This window comes from Schizosaccharomyces pombe (genome assembly GCF_000002945.2).
Source record: "Schizosaccharomyces pombe strain 972h- genome assembly, chromosome: I".
Classification (NCBI taxonomy): domain Eukaryota; kingdom Fungi; phylum Ascomycota; class Schizosaccharomycetes; order Schizosaccharomycetales; family Schizosaccharomycetaceae; genus Schizosaccharomyces; species Schizosaccharomyces pombe.
In genome coordinates, this window is record NC_003424.3 from 4223551 (window position 1) to 4243620 (window position 20070).

Consider the following 20070-nt stretch of genomic DNA (forward strand, 5'->3'; position numbering starts at 1 on the left):
ATTTAGGAATTCATCTCACATTTGCATTTTACAAATAGAATGCTGTTTAATTTTATGAGTATACAATTATAATTATAGCTATTTATACGAAGCTTTGCTTCTTTATGTCTCTTCCAAAAGTTTCTATATTCCTGCTATGTTTATTATTTATAAAATACTGAAATAAAGTGTGTACGTTAAAATAGGATAAGCGGATTAAATGCGTTCCGTTATCTTCGAATATTATGACTAAACTGAATACGTTAACGAAATTTTTCCGCTGGTTTCTGCTTTTTTTGGCGTTTGTGATTCAAACAAAAAAACGTCTGTTGACATCAAGTCGGAGTGGAGACAATCTTTTTGTAATAAAACTGTTTTAATTGCACTTTACACTCTGTACAGGCTCAGCCTCGTCCATACATACTCAAAGGGTTCATCTATAAGAGCGCTAGGGCAAAGTAACGAGATTTAGTGAAGTGTAGTAGCGTCTCCTTCTTTCCTTTCGTTGTTACATGAGCCGCTGACAGCCTAGTAAATAGCTAACCACTGCCACATCGAAGGAAAGAGCGGTGTCAGAATTTGAGTCGAAAAACGTTTATTTACGTCGAAATTTTTCTGTCTAGAGCAGGAGAAAGTAAACAAATCTAGGGATGGCGACAGAACTTCGCAGAAAGCTCGTTATTGTGGGAGATGGTGCATGTGGTAAAACATGCTTATTAATGTAAGTAAAAATGGTGCAAGCGTCGGAAAGGTAGTAGAAGGGTAAAGTAGTTGCTTGGGCCTGTTTTAAATTGGCAAGGGTTTACATCTCTTGCTTAGCATGGCTGGAGAAGAAAATTATTTCCGTAAGCATGTTCATTGCCTCAAGAAAATAATGAAAGAATCCCCATAGAAATGAGACTTAGATGGGGTTTAGATTACATTTAATAAATGTTCCGAGGATTTAATTTGCACTCCGTACCCTGTATTTCTACTTACTCTTTGCTTGCTTATCTGCAATGTTTCACGAGTCTGTGTCATTGTTATACAACTTCTAACATTTTTCTTTATAGTGTATTTTCTAAAGGAACCTTTCCCGAGGTCTATGTTCCCACTGTTTTTGAAAATTATGTAGCTGATGTTGAGGTTGATGGACGCCACGTTGAGTTGGCTCTTTGGGATACGGCTGGACAAGAAGATTACGACCGTCTACGTCCCTTGTCATATCCTGACTCACATGTTATCCTTATTTGCTTTGCTGTTGATTCTCCCGATTCTCTTGACAATGTTCAAGAAAAATGGATTTCCGAGGTTCTCCATTTCTGTTCCAGTCTTCCTATTTTGCTTGTCGCTTGCAAGGCTGATCTCCGTAACGACCCAAAAATTATTGAGGAGTTATCCAAGACTAATCAGCATCCCGTCACCACAGAAGAAGGTCAAGCAGTAGCTCAGAAGATTGGTGCTTACAAATACCTTGAGTGTTCTGCCAAGACGAATGAAGGTGTTCGTGAGGTTTTTGAATCAGCCACTCGTGCTGCTATGCTCAAACACAAGCCCAAAGTGAAGCCCTCTAGTGGAACTAAGAAGAAGAAGCGTTGTATCTTGTTGTAAACAGCTTGTTTCCAAATTTTTTAACTTAGAGAATTTATCTTTTCTGTTTTTATACATCTCTTCAGTCGAAGCACATTCAACAAGTTTCCGTATTTTTTCGACTTATGTTGATTTTTATTTCACCTTCACCTTGGTGGGAGTTTTGCATTGTGTGGCCTATCATGTTACATAGTCATTATATCCTCTCATTCTTTCCTTTTTACTTACCTCAAGTCGTGCCATTTAGTCAGCTTGGCAATGATTTAAGCGCATTTCATATAGCTGTTCTACCATTTCCCCTCACTGTTCTGCAACGTATAGGCACCTGCAAGGAGTATGCGTCTTGTTTTCAGTCTTTGCTTACTTTGCTATACTCTTCGCTATTAGTTTGAAGAAAATTTCCCTTATTGCCTTGTTATTGCATGGTTTTATTTTTCCTATAATACCTTGTTTCTTTTGTTAAGGATTGCCATCATTATTATCCTTTCTACCTAGTCAAAGGACTTGGTAAATTTTTATAAATCGGTAATTTAAAGAATATACACCTCGATTGAAACTCGATCAAAACCCGAATATTTTATAAGCTTTCTCACAGCACGTAATTGCTTATTATCGTGGAACTTTAGCTGGGTCTCCAATTTTGCACTAGAATTATTGTAGAAAATTGAAGCGACATTATCTCTGTTGATAACCTTGCTGGTATACAGGCGCTTGGTATTTTTATACACGTTGATAGTCGAAGTAGCAGATAGCCGTAGTTGATGGTTTAAACATTTTGTATTTTGCGGAAATTTGCACACTGTTTATATCTCATTCTCTTTACGTCAAGCATACCAATGTTTGCAATTTCATGTTTTGAAGGTGACCGTTGTTATTCTATCTATGCATTTGTATTACCATTTGATTTTCACTCTGTCTACAGGCAAGATTATCAGATGAAGATATAAGCATTGTTGACTTTACCTAAAAAAAAGGATAATTGCGAGGGAGCAAATAGTGAATTAAAGGGAAAAGAACAAAGTTTTTGTAGCTACTAAAAGCTGTTTGTCTATCTCTATGTGTACCTTTTATAGTGCTTATAAGTAAAATGCAGAGTCGAAATCTTCATGCTTTAATGTAAAGCATTAGTAAGGTTACATATTACAACAGAAATGGGAATCAAAATCTTAAATCTAAAAGTTGAGAGGTCTTAACAAAAAAGCTAACTCAACTTAGCTTTACAATTTATAAATCAAGGAAACAATACTTTATCAATTGTATGTTATGATCTTCTCCAACAGGTAATTGACAACATCAAAAAGTAATATAAAGAACAAGGGGAAATTGATATCTAGATATATTAGAGAAATTAGTAGTTCAATCTCATAGAGCAGGTTGGTAGTCGGGTTGGACCGCGTGTTTAATTTATGTAAACAGTCGCGTCGCGTTGCAATTGAGACGCGTAAATAAATATTTAATTTATTACATTCAGTCGTAAACAGAGTATTTATAAACACTTTTTTTATGTTTAATAAAAGATAAATGTAACAGTTGAATGTATTGTATCAGGTCAGACCACTTCAACATGTTTAATCGCGTTTTTTTAAAAAAATATTTTTTTAATTTTTAAAAGTCGGACTTATTTTAGCGGAACTTTGATGTTCAGAAGTGAAAAAGATAAATCTATTTAGCAAGTCTTAATTAACGTCTTTTAGATATAGTAGAGCTACAAAAATGATCCGGTTTCCACTCTTAGCTTTATTTATTTACATTGATCAACATGACTTAAAGTTCGGATGACGCGACGCGGCATCACGTTATATTAGCGTGACGCGTCTGAACGCGTTTTTCATTTACTATAAATATTCCCGGTATTTACCACCTTACAAACTAGAACAAACACGATGTTTGTATACAAAAGAGGTATGAAACAGGAAATAAAATACAGTTAGAAGATTAGTAGAAATTTTGTTACAACGTTGCCGTTTCGAAAAATGTCGTGATTTTACTGGGGAGTAAATGTTTAAAGAAACTGAGATTTTTCTATTTGTTTAAGCGTGTCATTCAGTATTCACTGTTTGTTGTGTGCAGAGATGTTTAAGCAAATGTTCTTTTAGCCGTTTGCTCTACTTCCAAGTGTTCGGTTGATTGCTGACAGATTCGTTGCTGGTGGCGTTGTATTCAAAATTGACTGACTGTTGACATTGAATCGAAAAGCAATAATGTACTAACTGTATAGACGGACGTCAAGAGAAAGTGGCCTTTGACAAAATCACTGCTCGTGTTTCGAGGCTTTGTTATGGCCTTGATTCCGATCATGTTGATCCCGTCGAAATCACTCAAAAAGTCATTTCTGGTGTGTATCCCGGTGTTACCACTATTGAATTGGATAATTTAGCTGCTGAAACTGCCGCGACTATGACTACAAAGCATCCTGATTATGCTATTTTGGCTGCTAGAATTGCTGTTTCCAACTTGCATAAGCAAACCGAGAAGGTGTTTTCAACTGTCGTTCAACAGCTTCATGACTATGTAAATCCCAAAACAGACAAGCCTGCCCCCATGATCTCTGACAAAATCTACGATATCGTAATGAAACACAAGGACGAATTAGATAGTGCTATCATATACGATCGTGATTTCACTTACAATTTCTTTGGCTTCAAGACTTTAGAGCGTTCTTATTTATTGCGTATCGACGGCAAAGTTGCTGAGCGCCCTCAGCATATGATTATGCGTGTCGCCGTTGGTATCCACGGTGAGGACATTGAAGCTGCTATTGAAACATACAATTTGATGTCTCAACGCTACTTTACCCATGCTTCACCAACTCTTTTCAATGCCGGTACTCCTCGTCCCCAACTCTCTTCTTGTTTCCTCGTTACGATGAAAGACGACTCTATTGAAGGAATCTACGACACACTCAAGATGTGTGCTATGATCTCCAAGACCGCTGGCGGTATTGGTATTAATATTCACAACATTAGAGCAACCGGTTCGTATATTGCTGGAACTAATGGTACTTCCAACGGAATTGTCCCCATGATTCGTGTTTACAACAACACAGCTCGTTATGTTGACCAAGGAGGTAATAAGCGTCCTGGTGCCTTTGCAGCCTATTTGGAGCCTTGGCATGCCGATGTTATGGACTTTTTAGAACTTCGAAAGACTCATGGCAACGAGGATTTCCGCGCACGCGAAATGTTCTATGCCTTGTGGATTCCTGACTTGTTTATGCAACGTGTTGAACGTAACGAGCAATGGACCTTCTTCTGCCCCAATGAGGCTCCAGGTTTGGCAGATGTTTGGGGTGACGAGTTTGTTGCCCTCTACGAAAAGTATGAGAAGGAGAACCGTGGTCGTCGTTCATTACCTGCTCAAAAAGTTTGGTACGCCATTCTTCAATCACAAGTTGAAACTGGTAATCCTTTCATGTTGTATAAGGATTCATGCAACCGTAAGTCCAATCAGAAGAATGTTGGTACTATTCGCTGCTCAAACCTGTGTACTGAGATTGTTGAATACTCTTCTCCTGACGAAGTTGCTGTTTGTAACCTTGCTTCAGTTGCTTTGCCCACATTTATTAAAGACGGAAAGTACAATTTCCAAAAGCTTCACGATGTCGTGAAGGTCGTTACTCGTAACCTCAACAAGATTATCGACGTTAACTATTATCCTGTTCCTGAAGCTCGCCGTAGCAATATGCGCCATCGTCCCGTTGGTTTGGGTGTTCAAGGTCTTGCCGATGCTTTCTTCGCTCTTCGTTTACCATTCGAATCTGCAGGTGCCAAGAAGCTAAACATCCAAATCTTCGAAACAATTTACCACGCAGCCCTTGAGGCCTCTTGCGAGATTGCCCAGGTAGAGGGTACATATGAGAGTTATGAAGGATCTCCTGCATCCCAGGGTATTTTACAGTATGACATGTGGAACGTTAATCCCACCGATCTTTGGGATTGGGCCGAGTTGAAGGAAAAGATTGCTAAACACGGAATTCGTAATTCTTTGTTAGTAGCACCAATGCCTACTGCTTCAACATCTCAAATCCTTGGTTTCAATGAGTGTTTTGAGCCATATACTTCTAACATGTACCAACGCCGTGTTCTTTCTGGTGAATTCCAAATTGTCAATCCATGGCTGTTGAAGGATCTCGTTGAGCGTGATTTGTGGAATGAGGACATGAAGAACAAACTTGTTATGCTTGATGGATCCATCCAAGCGATTCCTGAAATTCCTCAAGACCTTAAGGATCTTTACAAAACCGTATGGGAGATTAGTCAAAAGACTGTTATTGACTATGCTGCCGACCGTGGCCCATTCATTGATCAATCCCAAAGTTTGAACATTCACTTGAAGGATCCTTCCTACGGAAAAATTACTAGTATGCACTTTTATGGCTGGAAGAAGGGTCTTAAGACTGGAATGTACTATCTTCGTACTATGGCTGCTTCTGCTGCTATCAAATTTACGGTCGACCCTGTGGCCTTGCGCGCTCGTAATGAAGAATCTAATGAAGAGAATAAGAAGCCAGTTATAAAGAATGGAAAGGCTGAAATTTCTGCAGAGCCCACTAAAGAAGAGATTGACATTTATAATGAAAAAGTGCTCGCATGCTCCATCAAGAACCCTGAGGCTTGCGAAATGTGCTCAGCCTAATTTACTGTTGCAAAAATGGATTTGTTAAATCCCATCCATGTTTAATATCCTACATTTTATTGTTTCTTTTAATGTTTTTATTCAATATTCTTTTCATTTGTCGACATACATAATTGTGTCTTAAATTCAACCTTGGTTTTCCATTCTAGTGAGCAGGCTCAGAATGGTTCTAATACATAAATTAGATTACGAATTTTCTGGAATTTTGATGTTTTCCGGGGTTTTAAAAACTCCCAATAATATAAGTTACTTTTTGTCTCTTGATTAATGCAATGCATTATCGACGTGGTATATTTGTAGACATGAGACTGTAAATTTTGTACGAGGGAAGATGTACATTCGATAAAGATACTTCATAAAAAAATTTGTAAGTGCTTCTGATGTTCCTCATTTTGTGTAAACGGGTAAGGTGGTATTTGTTTATTCACTGGTTAACGGGCTAAATTGAGGTATGGTAAATGGTTTAATATTTGTGGCATCGTAAATCTTTATAGCATGTGTTTTATTACCTTTTTCAAGTAGATCGTTTGAAAAGTGCAACTGCGTGTTTGTTAAAGAAGTCAAACCAAATGCACGCAATGGAGTGAGATAAGTCGCTCATTTGATTGTTGATAAACAGGATATCATGTAGCATGCATGACTTAAACAAATTATTTTAACCGTACGAAATTAATTAACCATTTCAGTTGAAAGTATTTTCAATAACTGAAGTACGATGTTTATAGCAATATCATTATTAGGAGAAAACTTGATATGGAAATACTTTATGAAATAGTTGCTTCAATATTACATTATGCAGGTTTTTATATTTAGTAGAATAATTTTAAAAAGTAAGTAGTAATTTTAATTAAAAAGCATGTCATCGTGATTCGTGCTGGAGGCGTACACATAAATTGCTTCGAGAGGATCGTTGAAAGGCTCAAAATAACTCGCATTTGAAGATAATAAGTTTTGAGACTCGTGTAATCATCTTGAGGGACATTTCCTGACAGTTTGATCACATAACTTTTCATCAGATAAATATCCCCTTTTCTTAATTTTTAAAATATAACGAGGATATTTTAACTGATAACCCAAATTTGCGACATTGAATTGTATTGAAAATTGAATTAAAAAATGGATGAACGACATGAAGCAGCAGGAGAGACGTCGGAAAAACCAAAAGTACTTTTCTTGCTGAATAGCTATTATGGCCCTTTTTATGATGATGGAGATAACACTGGCGTGAATGTAGTAGACTTATATGAAGCGTTTAAAGTATTTGAAGAAAATGGTTTTGACATAGTAATTGCGTCTGATACTGGGGATTATGGATTTGACGATAAATCCTTTCGAGACCCGGCGATAGTGGATGAAACACAATCAATATTTTCTAATCCTGATTGCTCTTTGATGAAGAAATTAAAGAATATCGCAAGACTGGATCGATTGAATCCTTCGGACTATGTGATTGTTTATATACCTGGAGGATATGGCTGTTCTTTTGATTTCCCCCATGCCAAAGTTGTACAGGACTTTTTGTATCGGTTTTATGAAACAAAAGGAATTATATGCGCCGTTGCACAAGCTAACATTGCCTTGGCTTACACGACGAATTCTGATGGGCAAGCTTTGTGTACGAACCGCCGTGTGACCGGTTGCACTTGGAAGGATGAAGTCCAAAATGGTGTCTTGAATGTGATGAACCGTCTTAATTTCTATAGTTTTGGTCACATTGCCGAAAACATTGGCGCCATTTTTGAATCTCCTCCTGTATACGTTGAGGACCCTTTCATTGTGGAGGATGGGCAGCTGTTTACTGGATCGAATACAAATAGTGCCAAAGGTGTAGCAATGGAAGCGGTGAGGGCTGTGTTAAATTATGATGGATGATCAAAATTTCTTTTTTGGAAAACCGATCGTGTTTTGGGATTCTCACATTTTTTTTATTTTTTCTAATGTTTGAAATGGCACCATTGGTTAATCGATAACTGTAATTATTAATTTCACGCTTATTATAAAAATTATTTTGGCATTAATTTTGTTGCACTTTTTTTTTTGTACAATCTAGAGACTTTTCGGTTTGATACCGAGTACATATGTTTGTATTTAAAGTTATATATATTCTCATGCTTTGTATATGCACAAATATACTGAAATTTGAGATATTGGGGATGTTCGTTGGAAATTATCTCTGTACGAATGGGACAAGGCGGATTTGATTTTGGAAATGAGTATAATAATCTATTAAATTTCTCTATGCAGTTTTGGGATAACTTTCGTTTTTGCATTTTACCCTGTATTTCGGGATCATCAACTACTATATCCAACTGCGAAACATAATCTATGATTTCTTATTTCAAAGAAGATAGAAAAGTCCAACTTTGAGTTTTCTTATTGTTAGGGTGTTTTCCATGCGGGAAATCGCAATCCATTCTATTTTTTTTTTACCTATTTATACCAAGTATAATGCCGAGTTACTAATGAATTCTTTTTTTTCATTTTCGGTTCCTTTTATTTGAGGATTGGTGTTGAATAAGAATTATTTCTACCGCCTCTGTGAAAGAGAATAAAACGCTACCAAGGAATCATATGCAAATACCTCGTTTGCTATTTCAATATCCTAACATTTTCGACAGACATTGATGTGCCCTGCATTTTAATGGACTGACAGGGACATTGGTGTGAAAATATGAATTTATTTATTTATGAAAAGTTCAATTTCATTGTTAATACCGGTGTATATGCCTTTGCTTCATCAGATTAGCAGACGATTGTCTAATGGCATTTAAATTTTATTTAAACGAAGCTAATCATATAAATCATCTGATTAAATAGAATGAACCCTTAAAATCCAAATAAACAAAAAAATCAGCTGTTTAGCTAAAACAACTTTAAACTAGGAATCACACTATCTTGAAGAGATATCGAGCTTATTGAGATTATGAAATATCAGATTCTTTCCGCATGTGTAAATTTAATTAAGCTACAAAGATACGCACATGGCCGATCTGTTAAAGACTAAGTAAAGTTTTTGCTGGTTGTTTTTAAGTCTTTTATTAAAATTTTGCTCATAATGAGTATTACGGGGAACAAATATGGTAAAGATGGATTTGAAGTGTTGTAAGTCAATGCACACATCAAAACAACGGCTTTTACTTGTTAGGTTTGTAAGTGAAGATTAATAAACTAGAAAGACATTTGAAAACTTGACAAAGTGTGAGAAACTTGTACATATACATATACATAAGTGGGTACATATATATTGGTGGATGGATGGATAGATAGATAGATATGCATTAAAGAAATGAATTATTAAAACAACCTGTGCTTTGACTAAATTAGGAAAAGAATAAAAGGGAAATATTGAAAGTTAGGACCCAAATAAAAAAAAAAGAAAATCAGGAAGACCCGGGGGAGGGAAGAATTTACCCATACAAGGTGACATTAAGCAAAAACAGCAAACGAATGCAAAGAGAGATATCAGTAGTGGGTTCATTTGCAAAGAGAAACAAAATCAATTGTAGGGGGAATTTGGGAAAGGAGGGGAAAAAAAGAATAACAAGATTTTTCGTTCAAGCATGACTACTTTAATGAGACTCACGAATTTCATTGATGACATCGACAGTTTTGTCGTCTTTATGTTCTTCGACGGGAGAAGAAGACTCGCGAACTTCGGTAACGATATCGATGGCTTTGTCGCCTTTATCATCGGTAGGAGAATTGATTTTGAATTCATCTTCAGAGGAGGAGGATTGCACGGGAGTGTGTGAAGAGGCAGCCTCCAAGTCGACAACTTTGTCGCCGAGCTTGGCAATAAGGAGTCTTGCAGCACGACGTTCCTTGTACCACATGAGGAACATGATGAAGGCTACGAAAAGCCAATAGATGATGTAGCTAAGGATGGAACCATAGGTACCAGTGTTGTTCCAACCTAGAATGGCATTGAAGATCATGTAACCACCATTGGAATTCATCTCTGGATTACCATAGTTGACGTGCCAAACGGCGGATTTGAAGGGATAGGAACCGGGACCATCACCGAGCTCACCAGCATCACCACCAGTTTGATGATTCCACTTATTCATTTCAAAGTAAAAGGTGGCCTTGGACATAAGACCGGCGGAGATAAGGTAGAGGATACATGTTGAGGCAATCAAGAACCATTGCAAGTTCATCACATTACCACCACGATAGATAAAGTAACCGATAAGACAACCAACGATGAGACCGCAAATGACTGGAAGAGGGAAAGCGGTGGCAGGTGTTTCCAAACCGACACCACCGACAAAGACGACGACTTCCAAACCCTCACGCAGAACGGTGAAAAAGGGAAGGAGAAACATGGAATACTTTTTACCCCAATTGGAGATACCTTTGGCCTTGCGATTGGCGATACTTTTCATAAGTTTCTTGCGCCATTTCTCCTGTAAATGCGAGACACGAAGCATAGCGAACCCCATTACGGTGATCAAGACGACAGCGATGAGAGAGAAGACACCTTCCCAAATTTCTTCGGAACCACTCCAAATATCTTTGTCGAGGGCATAAAAAGCACCGATAAAGCCACCGCCAATGGCTAAACAAATGAACAAAGCAGTAAACGAACCGATCCAAACCTGCAGCATAAATTTTCGCTTTAGTTTTGGATCCGTCACGTTTCCATCTTTATCCATGAGTGTTTGGGAGATGAAGGACATCAAGACTGAGACGATGATGGAAGCCTCAAGGGTCTCACGAAGGACGATGAAGAAGATAGCGACGGAAAAGACGTCTTTTGCCATGGTAGAGAAGGTGGGTAAAAGAGAAGAAAAGAAAGAAAGAGAGAGAGAGAGAAAAAAATAAAATGAAATAAATTTCAAACCTTTTCAATACGAATTGTATCCTTCCACAATTTGTCAACGGGTATAGAATGCGATGCAGTGCGATGCCTTTCAATTCAATGCAATGTAATGTACTTTGAATGTGCAAGTGTACAGTCGTTTCAAGCGATCCACTACAAAACTCAAGCCACAGGCCAATGTCCTTTGTCTCGTTCCTTTCACCGCGTTAGGGCAAACAGGCCGGGGGGAAGCATGCCCTTTTAATCTGTTTGACCCACTTCTTCCAGGCATCTGGATTACATCTGATAACTTTTGTCCAGATTGGTAGATAAGCAACCGATCAAAGTGGACACCAACTCCGACCCCAAAACTGTCCTATCTTGCCTTACCCTAAGGAGCATATCTGATGAATTATTCTGTTGTCAGAGACAAACTGGTCAATCTCATTTTTATCCGATATGGCGTCAAGAGGAGGGTGCGACCCCACCCACACCCTCCATCCTATATATACTCGGTTGGTGGGGCGAGCGGATTTCGATTTTCTACGCAAAGTACCGTAACTTAACTTACCGTAGCGTAGTGTTTGACTTGTGTTTGGATTGCTTTGGTGCTCGACTCGTTCACATATAGGCAGGTGAGAAGATTTTGCGAATTAAGGATTTGACGAACCGATCCATTAAAGTTGGTTAGAAGATCCACAATAGCTCACTAAGTGGTTGCGAATTTAGTTGGGTGCAGTTCGATATCGTGGTATAGCATCGTATCGTATCGTATCGTATCGCCATAGAAGAAAGCTGGTGGTTATTAAGTTGGGGGCCTTTGTCAGTGTATAAAGATATCAGATCAAGAATTTCAAAAGGCAAAACAATAGCTGGTCAAAGCGACGTTGAAATCGCAAGTCAACTTGTTGTAGGTTTTGTTGAAAAACGACTTGCTTATAAAGCCATCACTGGACAAACGGTAGCGATAAAAGTACACCCCCTTTCTTTTTTTTTCTGCTGTTTTTTCTGCCTTTCTCTCTCTTTGTTTTCATTTCTTTTTTTTCTGTTCTTTTTTTTTTTTAATATCTTTCCTTATTCTTCTTTTCTCTCTTGCGCGCTATAATGAATAAATTTTTCTCCTTCCCCATTCTCGGCCTTCTTCTTACATGCGTTCGCTTCGTCGTCGCCAAGGAACGCTTGTTTGAATGGAATGTCACAGACGTTTACGACGTCGACCCTGATGGATCGGGAAATTCCCGCTGGGTCATTGGTGTTAATAACAAATGGCCCATCGATCCCCTTGTCGTCGACTATGGTGACCAAGTCATCATCAAGATGACCAATTCCCTCGCCAATAATCGAACTACTTCTTTGCATTCTCATGGCTTGTTTCAAAAGTTCACTCCTTACATGGATGGAGTGCCACAAAGCACTCAATGCGAAATTCCTCCTGGTGCCACTTTTTACTACAACTATACCGCTTTGCAGAATGGCACCTACTGGGTTCATTCTCACGACATGTCCCAATACCCCGATGGCCTTCGTACCCCTTTTATCATCAACGCGTTGGAGGAGCCATACGATTACGATGAGGAGTATATCATTTCCATGACGGATTGGTACTATACTCCTTTCAACATTCTCGTGCCCGATGAATTTAAAACTTGGAAAAATCCCACCGGTGCCGAGCCAGTCCCCGATACCGGTCTTTTCAACGATACTGCCAACGCTACTTTTGCCATGGAGCCTGGTAAGACATATCGTTTGCGCTTCATCAACATTGGCGCTTTCAACAACTACGATGTCATGATCGAGGATCACAACATGACCATCATCGAAGTGGACGGCGAGTACACAGAGCCTCAAGAGGTTAGCTCCATCCACCTTACAGTCGCTCAACGTTACAGTGTGCTTGTGACAGCGAAGAATTCCACCGATCGCAACTATGCCATCACCGCTTACATGGACGAGTCGCTATTCGATACGATTCCCGACAATTACAACCCCAATGTAACGGCCTGGCTTTCTTACAATTCAGATGCTTCATACGATCTAGGGCCTGACATTGACGAAATCGATTCCTACGACGACGCAGAGTTGAATCCTCTCTATAGCTGGGATGTCACGGAATCCAATCATTCCATCAACATATGGTTTGACTTTTTCACCCTTGGTGACGGTGCCAACTATGCAGAAATCAACGATTCATCCTATGTGTTCCCCAAGGTCCCATCCATCATGATTGCCAACAGCACCAATGTAGATGGCTACAATTTGGAGCCCGTCACGTATGGACCCTATACCAATGCATATATTTTCGAGTATGGTGATGTGGTGGACGTTATCATTGACAACCACGATACAGGAAAGCACCCCTTCCATCTTCACGGACACACCTTTCAAGTGTTGGAGCGTGGAGAAGAAAATGCCGGACTGTACTCGGATCAAGAGTCGCACACATACTATGACAATCCAATGCGTCGTGACACCGTCGAAATCGAACCGGGAAGTTTCATTGTCATTCGTTTCATTGCCGATAACCCAGGTGCCTGGGTTATTCATTGCCATATTGAATGGCATATGGAGAGTGGTTTATTAGCTACGTTTATTGAAGCACCGGAGATGATACCCAGTATCTCCAGTCCTGATTTTGTGAAGGAGCAGTGCATGTTGGATGGTGTTCCAACGATCGGAAATGGTGCTGGTAACTACAAGAATATTTCCGATTTGTCTGGTGCACCGTCTCCTCCCGGTGAAATGCCAGCTGGCTGGACTAGCAAGGCAATTGGTACAATGGCAGCATGTGTGATTTCAGCCTGTATTGGCATGGGATCGATTATATTTTACGGCGCCTCTATTCATCCAGTGCCGACGGAGGAGTTAGACGAGAATGACGATCTGCAAGAGGCAGCATTGGAAAATGCAGCTATGTTTTTGGACACTGACAAAGCTGTTGAGAAAGTGGTGGAAGGAAAAGATGAAATAAAATAAAAATAAGAGATGAAAGAAAAATATGTGTTTCCTACCCCCAAAATTACAGTTGGTGTGTCTTTTTTTTTTACTCCGTTTTACGTTTGTTTAAAGGAAAGGAAAAGAAGTAACGGATATACGCGACTATCTTAATAAGCACCTAAGAAGAAGAAGATCAAAGTAAGGTGTATGCAATTCGATGAATTACTGGAAGACTAACCCCAGTAATGAATTTTTGTGAGCGTGTGTTTGTATTTTTTTTTTCTATATTTTCCATTTTATTTACATACTTTAAGGATTTTTGTATTTGGAAAAAAGTGCAAGATTTCTTTATTTTTTTTTTTACTATTAGTCATTTTTCATAATATCAAAGTTTTTAATTTCCCCATTGTTTTTCTATTGTCATGTAGGTATGAGTATATTTTGTGGTAGGTAGATCAAAGCAAAGGCAGCAGCAGTATGCGAGATACAAATGTACGAGAAAAAGCGAATAGAAGGGCAAAGCGAAAGCGAAAATTGCTCACGAGGAAAAAAGAGTGAAGAATTGTCATGTAGAAAGTGTCGGTAAGCGATTTTATTCGTTCGAGATGACAAGAAATGCTTGATTAGCTTGTCTAACGAAAAATTAATCAAACAGTAACTTCCTTGACGACCTTTTTAATAACAAGCATACAGTAGAGACAAGAGTAAAATGGTCATAAAACAAAGATGAATTGAAAACATGAATGGGTGTAAAAACATTGAAAACGTATGCATATCAAACCATTACTCAAATGCCAGTGGTACCTTTGACTATTACCATATTGGAAAGAGTTATCGCAATATGTTGATAATTTTATCAATCCCTAACTATCGTTCTAATGATTGTTGTATAGTAAACCTACTTTGGTAGAAAGGGCGTTTACGCAACAGATAGGAAATGAAATGGATGCGCACCGTCCAATTTGCATCCGTCTGCAAGGAGTTGGAAACTTGATACAATTGGCGATTACCAAGGCAAACTAAATAGGTTGACCTCGGAAATGCTCTGTGTGCACGGCAGCAGCAAAAATTAGGGAAAGGGGTTATGGCGACCGCGGTAGAAAAAAGGGAGTTACAAAGAAGATGATTGTAAACTATATGAGGAAGGTTGGAAAGCGGATTCAGGAACGGAAGTAGAAAACCATCTTTTTCCACTGGGTGTTTTTGGCCCTACCTAACCTTGATCTGATAGCGCTGAACATTGTGATAAGCACAGTACTACCGATGGAAGGGAAGAAAAGAAAAAAGAAACTGATGAAAACAAGGTCCAGTCCAACATATATCGAAGGAAAACATTTAGAAATAGAAGAAATGTGCTTAACTAAGATAAATGTAATTCACCATCTTGCTGTTAATGGATGAAAAAAGGAAATCAACAAGTGACAAGCCATGAATTGAGGAATTGTAAAAGAATTCGAAGTTTTAAAAAAATAGAAATGTTATTTCATAAATTAAATAATTAATCATTTATATATATTTATTTTTTTAAATTTATTTCTATTTTTTTTTATTTTTTTTATTTTTTTTTATTTTTTTATTTTTTTGAATTTCTCTTCTTACTTCGACCCCTAGGGTTAAAGTGCGATGGGATCGTTCATGTGACATGACATTTCCTATGACACAACACACTAATGCGCCATAAGTCACGATAACACATAATAACACAATCCTATTTTTTCACTGTACTTCGTAGTATTGCATTGTAATCCTTTATGTTATGAAATTGTGTTTTCCCTTTCTTTTGGCTGTCTTGGTTCGACGGGTCTTTGATCCCTGTTCTTTTCTTTACTACTCGAGATTGTGAAATGCAGTGCAATGCGTTGCGTTGCTGCGTTTTGTTTCTTTCGTTTTTTTTATTATCTTTTTATTTTCCCTTTTTTTTTTTTTTGTTATTTATTTCTCTCCTTTGGTAATTCGCTTCCGAGTTTGCGACTGACTTGCAGCCTCAAACATTCTCAAATGTTGCACTCATCTTGGTAAATTGAGCAACCGGCTTGTGCAAGGGATGTGTGCGTGTCACTGGACGATGGTTTGGATGGACAAACTGCAATGTGGAAACAACTGTTGCGTACTGGAATGAAGAAGAAGCAATTTTTCAATGCTGCATTTCCCACCGCTCCCGTGCGATCCGATCCGAATTAAGCAAAATCGAATCGAATCGAACTCAATCGACTGTCCACTCGGTTCGGCTCGTTTTGCTTTATTTCCTTTCTAATTTTTTTTATCTTTTACTCTATTTTTGTAAACCCACGCCTTTTTCCACAGCTGGACTTGCGACTCGCATGGATTGTCGGCTACGTCAACCGACTTTGTCTGATAATTTGGATCGAGATCAGATAAATCAGTTACCCGAAATTTATCAGATTCATCAATGTAAACGCTACAGACAGAAAGTAAATATGGCATAAACACATTCTCCTCAATATATGATATTAGCTTGCAACTGTAGACAAGTCTAAAAAAAAGGATATTCCGGAAAACCATTTCATTTGGGAATCGGACTGGTATATCTTTTGATGGAAAGAATTTGTTGGGTCGATGTGAAATACTGTTTCCCTTCCTCACGCATTCACTCAGTCCTTGATTCCTTCAAACAATCTCTTTCTTTCTTTTTCAATATCCTATTTCTTGTATAGTAGTCGACTTTTTTTCTTGTTTCTCCTTTCTTGCTTCTAGTTGGGCCTTTACTCATTTTCAGCAAAACCTTGATTTTGTGAATGGGGTAATGAGTGCTATTTTACGCCTCTCAAATTTTTACTATTTTATCCCAGTTTTCACGTTTCCACGTTGGCTGCTTATTCTACCTTCGCCCTCCAGATGCGTGAAATCTGCTATTCGACTTTAATTATCGTATGCGATTTCCATAGCTTCTGGTTTCCTTTGCGTTAATTCAGCGTACAATAAACTAAGTTAGACTTTGCTCATGGTTATAGTATCTGACATGGCTCGTCGTGATCGTTTTGGCGTTTTACAGCTAGCTCGACTGTTTCAGCTTTAGCAAACAATATTCGTGAATCATTAAATCCTTTCCGTTTCAAACCGTTTTATTACATTCATTCTTTTGCCATGCCGTGGTTTACCCACAAGTTAAACAGCATCCCTGTGAGTACACCATTATTCTTGCTTGCCGCAAAGTTTACAAGATGAACCTCCTTAGCCAAAGGAATCCCTTGCATATGCTTTGAAAAACAAGTCCAATAGAGAAATTGAGTTAAACAGCAAGAAGTAATACATGGCTAAATTGTTCAAATCCTGCAATACCAATCTCTTCCATAGAAGGAAGACAATGGGCGAATTACCACACAATCTTCTAATGTATTATTTCTAGCAAAAAAAGCAAGAAGCCTACAGCACCCCGGATTCCCATGTTGTCTCCAACCATAGTACTAACGAGGCCCTCAGACGCTTAACTGCAGTGATCGGACGGGAACTGGTGTTTTCGCCTAGGTATGGCCGTAGACATTTGCTTCATTAATTTAAAAGTTATATATCATTAGCAATGTCTTGTAACATGCTACTTTATGGTATTTTGCTCTGCATCATTTACTAGTAAGTTTACCAGTAAATGGTGTGACGCGAAATCCTTTTGATGTAAAATTATATCTTGTTTGAAAAAAAAAAAAAAAAAAAATTACGTTTTATGTATATCTCATCACCCAAGCATTCCATTGATTCACTAACGTATAAGACTAATTCTTCCTTTTGCTTCAACTTCCATGATTTATGAAAATAAAATAACCGCTTTTTCTCCTTTTACATTATTCTCCAAATACATCGTCATATACCCAAGGTCAAGCCGTTACAGAATACGCTTTCCTTTCAATTTCAATCAAACACTCCAAATTCTCTGAACCATTGCAATCACTGCAATATCAGTACCTCAATCTATCTGCATGCTGAAATTTTGGCTGCTTCTTTTCCACATTTCCCTTTGCATATTTATGTACAAATAATTCGTAAACATCATTTTCTGCTTTACCAATTGTGAACTAATTCACTACCTTGAATGCAACAACAATTTAAGCATCGCAATTTTTACTGTTATCTTAAGCAGTTAAAATAATCAGATGTCCTTTTGTTGTAAAAATAATTGATAACCATGCTTTAGCGCTTTAAAATAAGCATCCAGTATGCGAACATTAATTTGATTCAGACACCCCTTGTCCATTATACAATTATTATGACTCACATAATAATTTAAAAAAAAGTATTATAACTAAAACGCCGGGTCGCAATCCATTATTACCAAAGATGTCTTTTACTGACTTACAAGAATTGCTATTTTAACAACCAACTAGGAAATTTGCGCTTTGAAGTTTAGTCTCGTCATTATGCAAAATAATATTAACGAAGCTATAAAAAAAGATTAAAAAAAATAAAGCCGTTAGTCTAATTATACATAAAAAAGTCTTACTAAAAATTTGTTGAAAAAATAATGTGCGAAACGAACCGGTAATCTTAGGTACATAAAATAAGACAGAAAAAAGAATAATTAAAAAGTAAATCCCCTAATTTGCAGCACGACGTCCGTAAATACGAAGACGCTTGACGCCGCCATCGGGGATAATTATCATACGCACATGGGTCATCGGGGTTGAGTTATTTTGAAGATTGGTGAAGACATGTTCCATATGGGGACCGAGCTTACGAGCTGGTAAAATCGTAACCCACTGGGCATCGGGGCCAGGAATGTGGTCAGGAGAATCAATGGCTTCTAAGATGACCTCTTTAGGATAATTGCCTTTAAAGTGGTTAGTGTCGATAAGAGCATCATCAATGTAGCCTCTTGCGCCAAGCTTTACAATAACCCAGTCAACATGACCCTTTTCCCTACTTCTAGCAGTTTCCCAACCATCGCCCATGTTCACACCACGTCCAGGAAGGAGGAGATTGTCCTTCTTACCAAAATGTTGATCACTACATTGAACAACCAGTCCACCGAGGTACATGTGAGCAAGATCCAAACGAGCGTCCAAATCGGCGGGGAAAACAGGCACAACGTTGCCATAAAGACGGAATCGAGCTATACCGCCGTCAGGATACATACATAAACGAACATGGGTAAAATTTTGCTGTGGTATCTCCTTAAAGCGATAGATATGTCTCTGAGTGGGTCCACAAGGAAGCTTAGGAAGTATAGGGGTCCAATTTGTTTTGGCGTCGGGGTTACCTTCCGGTAAAAAAGCAGCTTCCACACTCACTTCTGGAGCATGATTGCCGTTAAAAAAGGTAGTATCAATTTCACAGCCAGTAACCCTTCCACTTGAAGGCCCTAACTTAACTATAACCCAGTCACAAGGAGCGGTATTGTGTCTACGCGTCTCCCATCCATCATACCAGGCACCCGTTTCAACGAATACACCGGCTTTGCGAATAGGGTCCGCAGGATTGATGAGGTTTTCGCAAGATGCAAAGAAATCATCGCTACACCCAAGCACCTGACCACCAAGAGCTCGAGAGATGAGGTCTACGCTGCTCTGGCCAAAGAAGGCATCAGCCTGCTCAGGCGAAAGTCGTTCAACGTTTTCCACTGACATTTTCGTAAAGAGAAAGTAAGATGGGAATGCTAATAAACAGAAAGAAAAAGGAAATTAGAGGTTCCAGAGCAAAGGGACTCGGATATGTATGAACACGTAAATAAGGGAAGATGGAAGAGGAAATCGTATCAACAGAAATCCAAGGTTAAACGATTGTTGTAATTTGCAATCAATTGATTAGAAAAATAGAATTCAATTCTCGTAAAATTTAAGTAATAGTAAATGAAAACAAGAAAGTATCGTGGAATTGAAGTCGTTTTTGCGTGGCTTGTTCTAGCCAAAATCAAGCACTAATACAATTGCTTATTTATAGTTGTATTCAAGGGATAACTCCAAGTTGGCTAATGGTAAGTTATGCGTGGTACCTCACCCTGTGTTTTAACATTATCATTTGGCTATATACCGGTGGCCGACATTTCGGTGTGACTAATAAGACCGATTGTTAGGGCAAGCAAGTCGAGTATTATTATCAATCAATAAAATGATTAGAGCCCAGAAACTTGTTTATGAAACAATTTGAATTACTTTTTGTTTCGCTCGATACTTGAATTGCGAATTTCTTCATCAGTAACACCG

General features: G+C 38.3%; 6 protein-coding genes, 10 long non-coding RNA genes and 2 other non-coding genes across 18 annotated transcripts, besides 1 other annotated feature; 9 read left to right on the top strand and 9 right to left on the bottom strand.

Annotated features, from left to right (window-relative positions):
- Positions 1 to 215: 215 nt before the first annotated feature.
- SPOM_SPNCRNA.3889 lies at positions 216 to 772 on the bottom strand. The gene has a single exon (NR_193251.1). It is a non-coding gene; the product is annotated as a non-coding RNA (long non-coding RNA).
- Positions 521 to 2274, top strand: rho1 (Rho family GTPase Rho1). Its single transcript, NM_001019919.3, has 2 exons — positions 521 to 700; positions 1032 to 2274. Exons 1-2 carry the CDS (start codon positions 630 to 632, stop codon positions 1567 to 1569), a joined length of 609 nt encoding a protein of 202 aa, NP_594490.1. The 5' UTR covers positions 521 to 629; the 3' UTR covers positions 1570 to 2274.
- On the bottom strand, positions 936 to 1517 carry SPOM_SPNCRNA.3890. The gene has a single exon (NR_193252.1). It is a non-coding gene; the product is annotated as a non-coding RNA (long non-coding RNA).
- SPOM_SPNCRNA.3891 lies at positions 1705 to 6862 on the bottom strand. Its single transcript, NR_193253.1, has one exon. It is a non-coding gene; the product is annotated as a non-coding RNA (long non-coding RNA).
- Positions 2594 to 2971, top strand: SPOM_SPNCRNA.3892. The gene has a single exon (NR_193254.1). It is a non-coding gene; the product is annotated as a non-coding RNA (long non-coding RNA).
- cdc22 (ribonucleoside reductase large subunit Cdc22) lies at positions 3420 to 6439 on the top strand. Its single transcript, NM_001019920.3, has 2 exons — positions 3420 to 3450; positions 3767 to 6439. Exons 1-2 carry the CDS (start codon positions 3432 to 3434, stop codon positions 6181 to 6183), a joined length of 2436 nt encoding a protein of 811 aa, NP_594491.1. The 5' UTR covers positions 3420 to 3431; the 3' UTR covers positions 6184 to 6439.
- SPOM_SPNCRNA.3893 lies at positions 6540 to 6852 on the top strand. The gene has a single exon (NR_193255.1). It is a non-coding gene; the product is annotated as a non-coding RNA (long non-coding RNA).
- Positions 6863 to 6977: 115 nt separating the features above from the next.
- Positions 6978 to 8276, bottom strand: SPOM_SPNCRNA.973. The gene has a single exon (NR_151366.1). It is a non-coding gene; the product is annotated as a non-coding RNA (long non-coding RNA).
- Positions 7300 to 9007, top strand: hsp3105 (ThiJ domain protein, glyoxylase III; the record flags this gene model as incomplete). Its single annotated transcript, NM_001019921.3, has 1 exon — positions 7300 to 9007. The coding sequence occupies one exon, from the start codon at positions 7300 to 7302 to the stop codon at positions 8053 to 8055; it is 756 nt and encodes a 251-aa protein (NP_594492.1). The 3' UTR covers positions 8056 to 9007.
- On the top strand, positions 8262 to 9426 carry SPOM_SPNCRNA.243. Its single transcript, NR_150658.1, has one exon. It is a non-coding gene; the product is annotated as a non-coding RNA (long non-coding RNA).
- Positions 9427 to 9447: 21 nt separating this feature from the next.
- On the bottom strand, positions 9448 to 11218 carry fip1 (Fe permease Fip1). The gene has a single exon (NM_001019922.3). It carries the CDS (start codon positions 10944 to 10946, stop codon positions 9753 to 9755), a length of 1194 nt encoding a protein of 397 aa, NP_594493.1. The 5' UTR covers positions 10947 to 11218; the 3' UTR covers positions 9448 to 9752.
- A 303-nt stretch (positions 11219 to 11521) lies between these two features.
- Positions 11522 to 14324, top strand: fio1 (Fe transporter/Cu oxidase Fio1). Its single transcript, NM_001019923.3, has one exon. It carries the CDS (start codon positions 12089 to 12091, stop codon positions 13955 to 13957), a length of 1869 nt encoding a protein of 622 aa, NP_594494.1. The 5' UTR covers positions 11522 to 12088; the 3' UTR covers positions 13958 to 14324.
- On the bottom strand, positions 13352 to 13966 carry SPOM_SPNCRNA.3894. The gene has a single exon (NR_193256.1). It is a non-coding gene; the product is annotated as a non-coding RNA (long non-coding RNA).
- Positions 14325 to 14386: 62 nt separating the features above from the next.
- Positions 14387 to 14684, top strand: SPOM_SPNCRNA.3895. The gene has a single exon (NR_193257.1). It is a non-coding gene; the product is annotated as a non-coding RNA (long non-coding RNA).
- Positions 14685 to 14755: 71 nt separating this feature from the next.
- Positions 14756 to 14851, top strand: snoR54b. Its single transcript, NR_197122.1, has one exon. It is a non-coding gene; the product is annotated as a small nucleolar RNA snR54b (small nucleolar RNA).
- A 1027-nt stretch (positions 14852 to 15878) lies between these two features.
- Positions 15879 to 19774: a sequence feature (RNA overlapping with rRNA (SPOM_SPNCRNA.3896) was converted to a misc_feature.).
- On the bottom strand, positions 17300 to 17418 carry SPOM_SPRRNA.20. The gene has a single exon (NR_151410.1). It is a non-coding gene; the product is annotated as a 5S ribosomal RNA (ribosomal RNA).
- SPOM_SPNCRNA.3897 lies at positions 17604 to 17975 on the bottom strand. The gene has a single exon (NR_193258.1). It is a non-coding gene; the product is annotated as a non-coding RNA (long non-coding RNA).
- On the bottom strand, positions 18262 to 19843 carry dal2 (allantoicase). Its single transcript, NM_001019924.3, has one exon. It carries the CDS (start codon positions 19492 to 19494, stop codon positions 18466 to 18468), a length of 1029 nt encoding a protein of 342 aa, NP_594495.1. The 5' UTR covers positions 19495 to 19843; the 3' UTR covers positions 18262 to 18465.
- Positions 19844 to 20070: the final 227 nt, after the last annotated feature.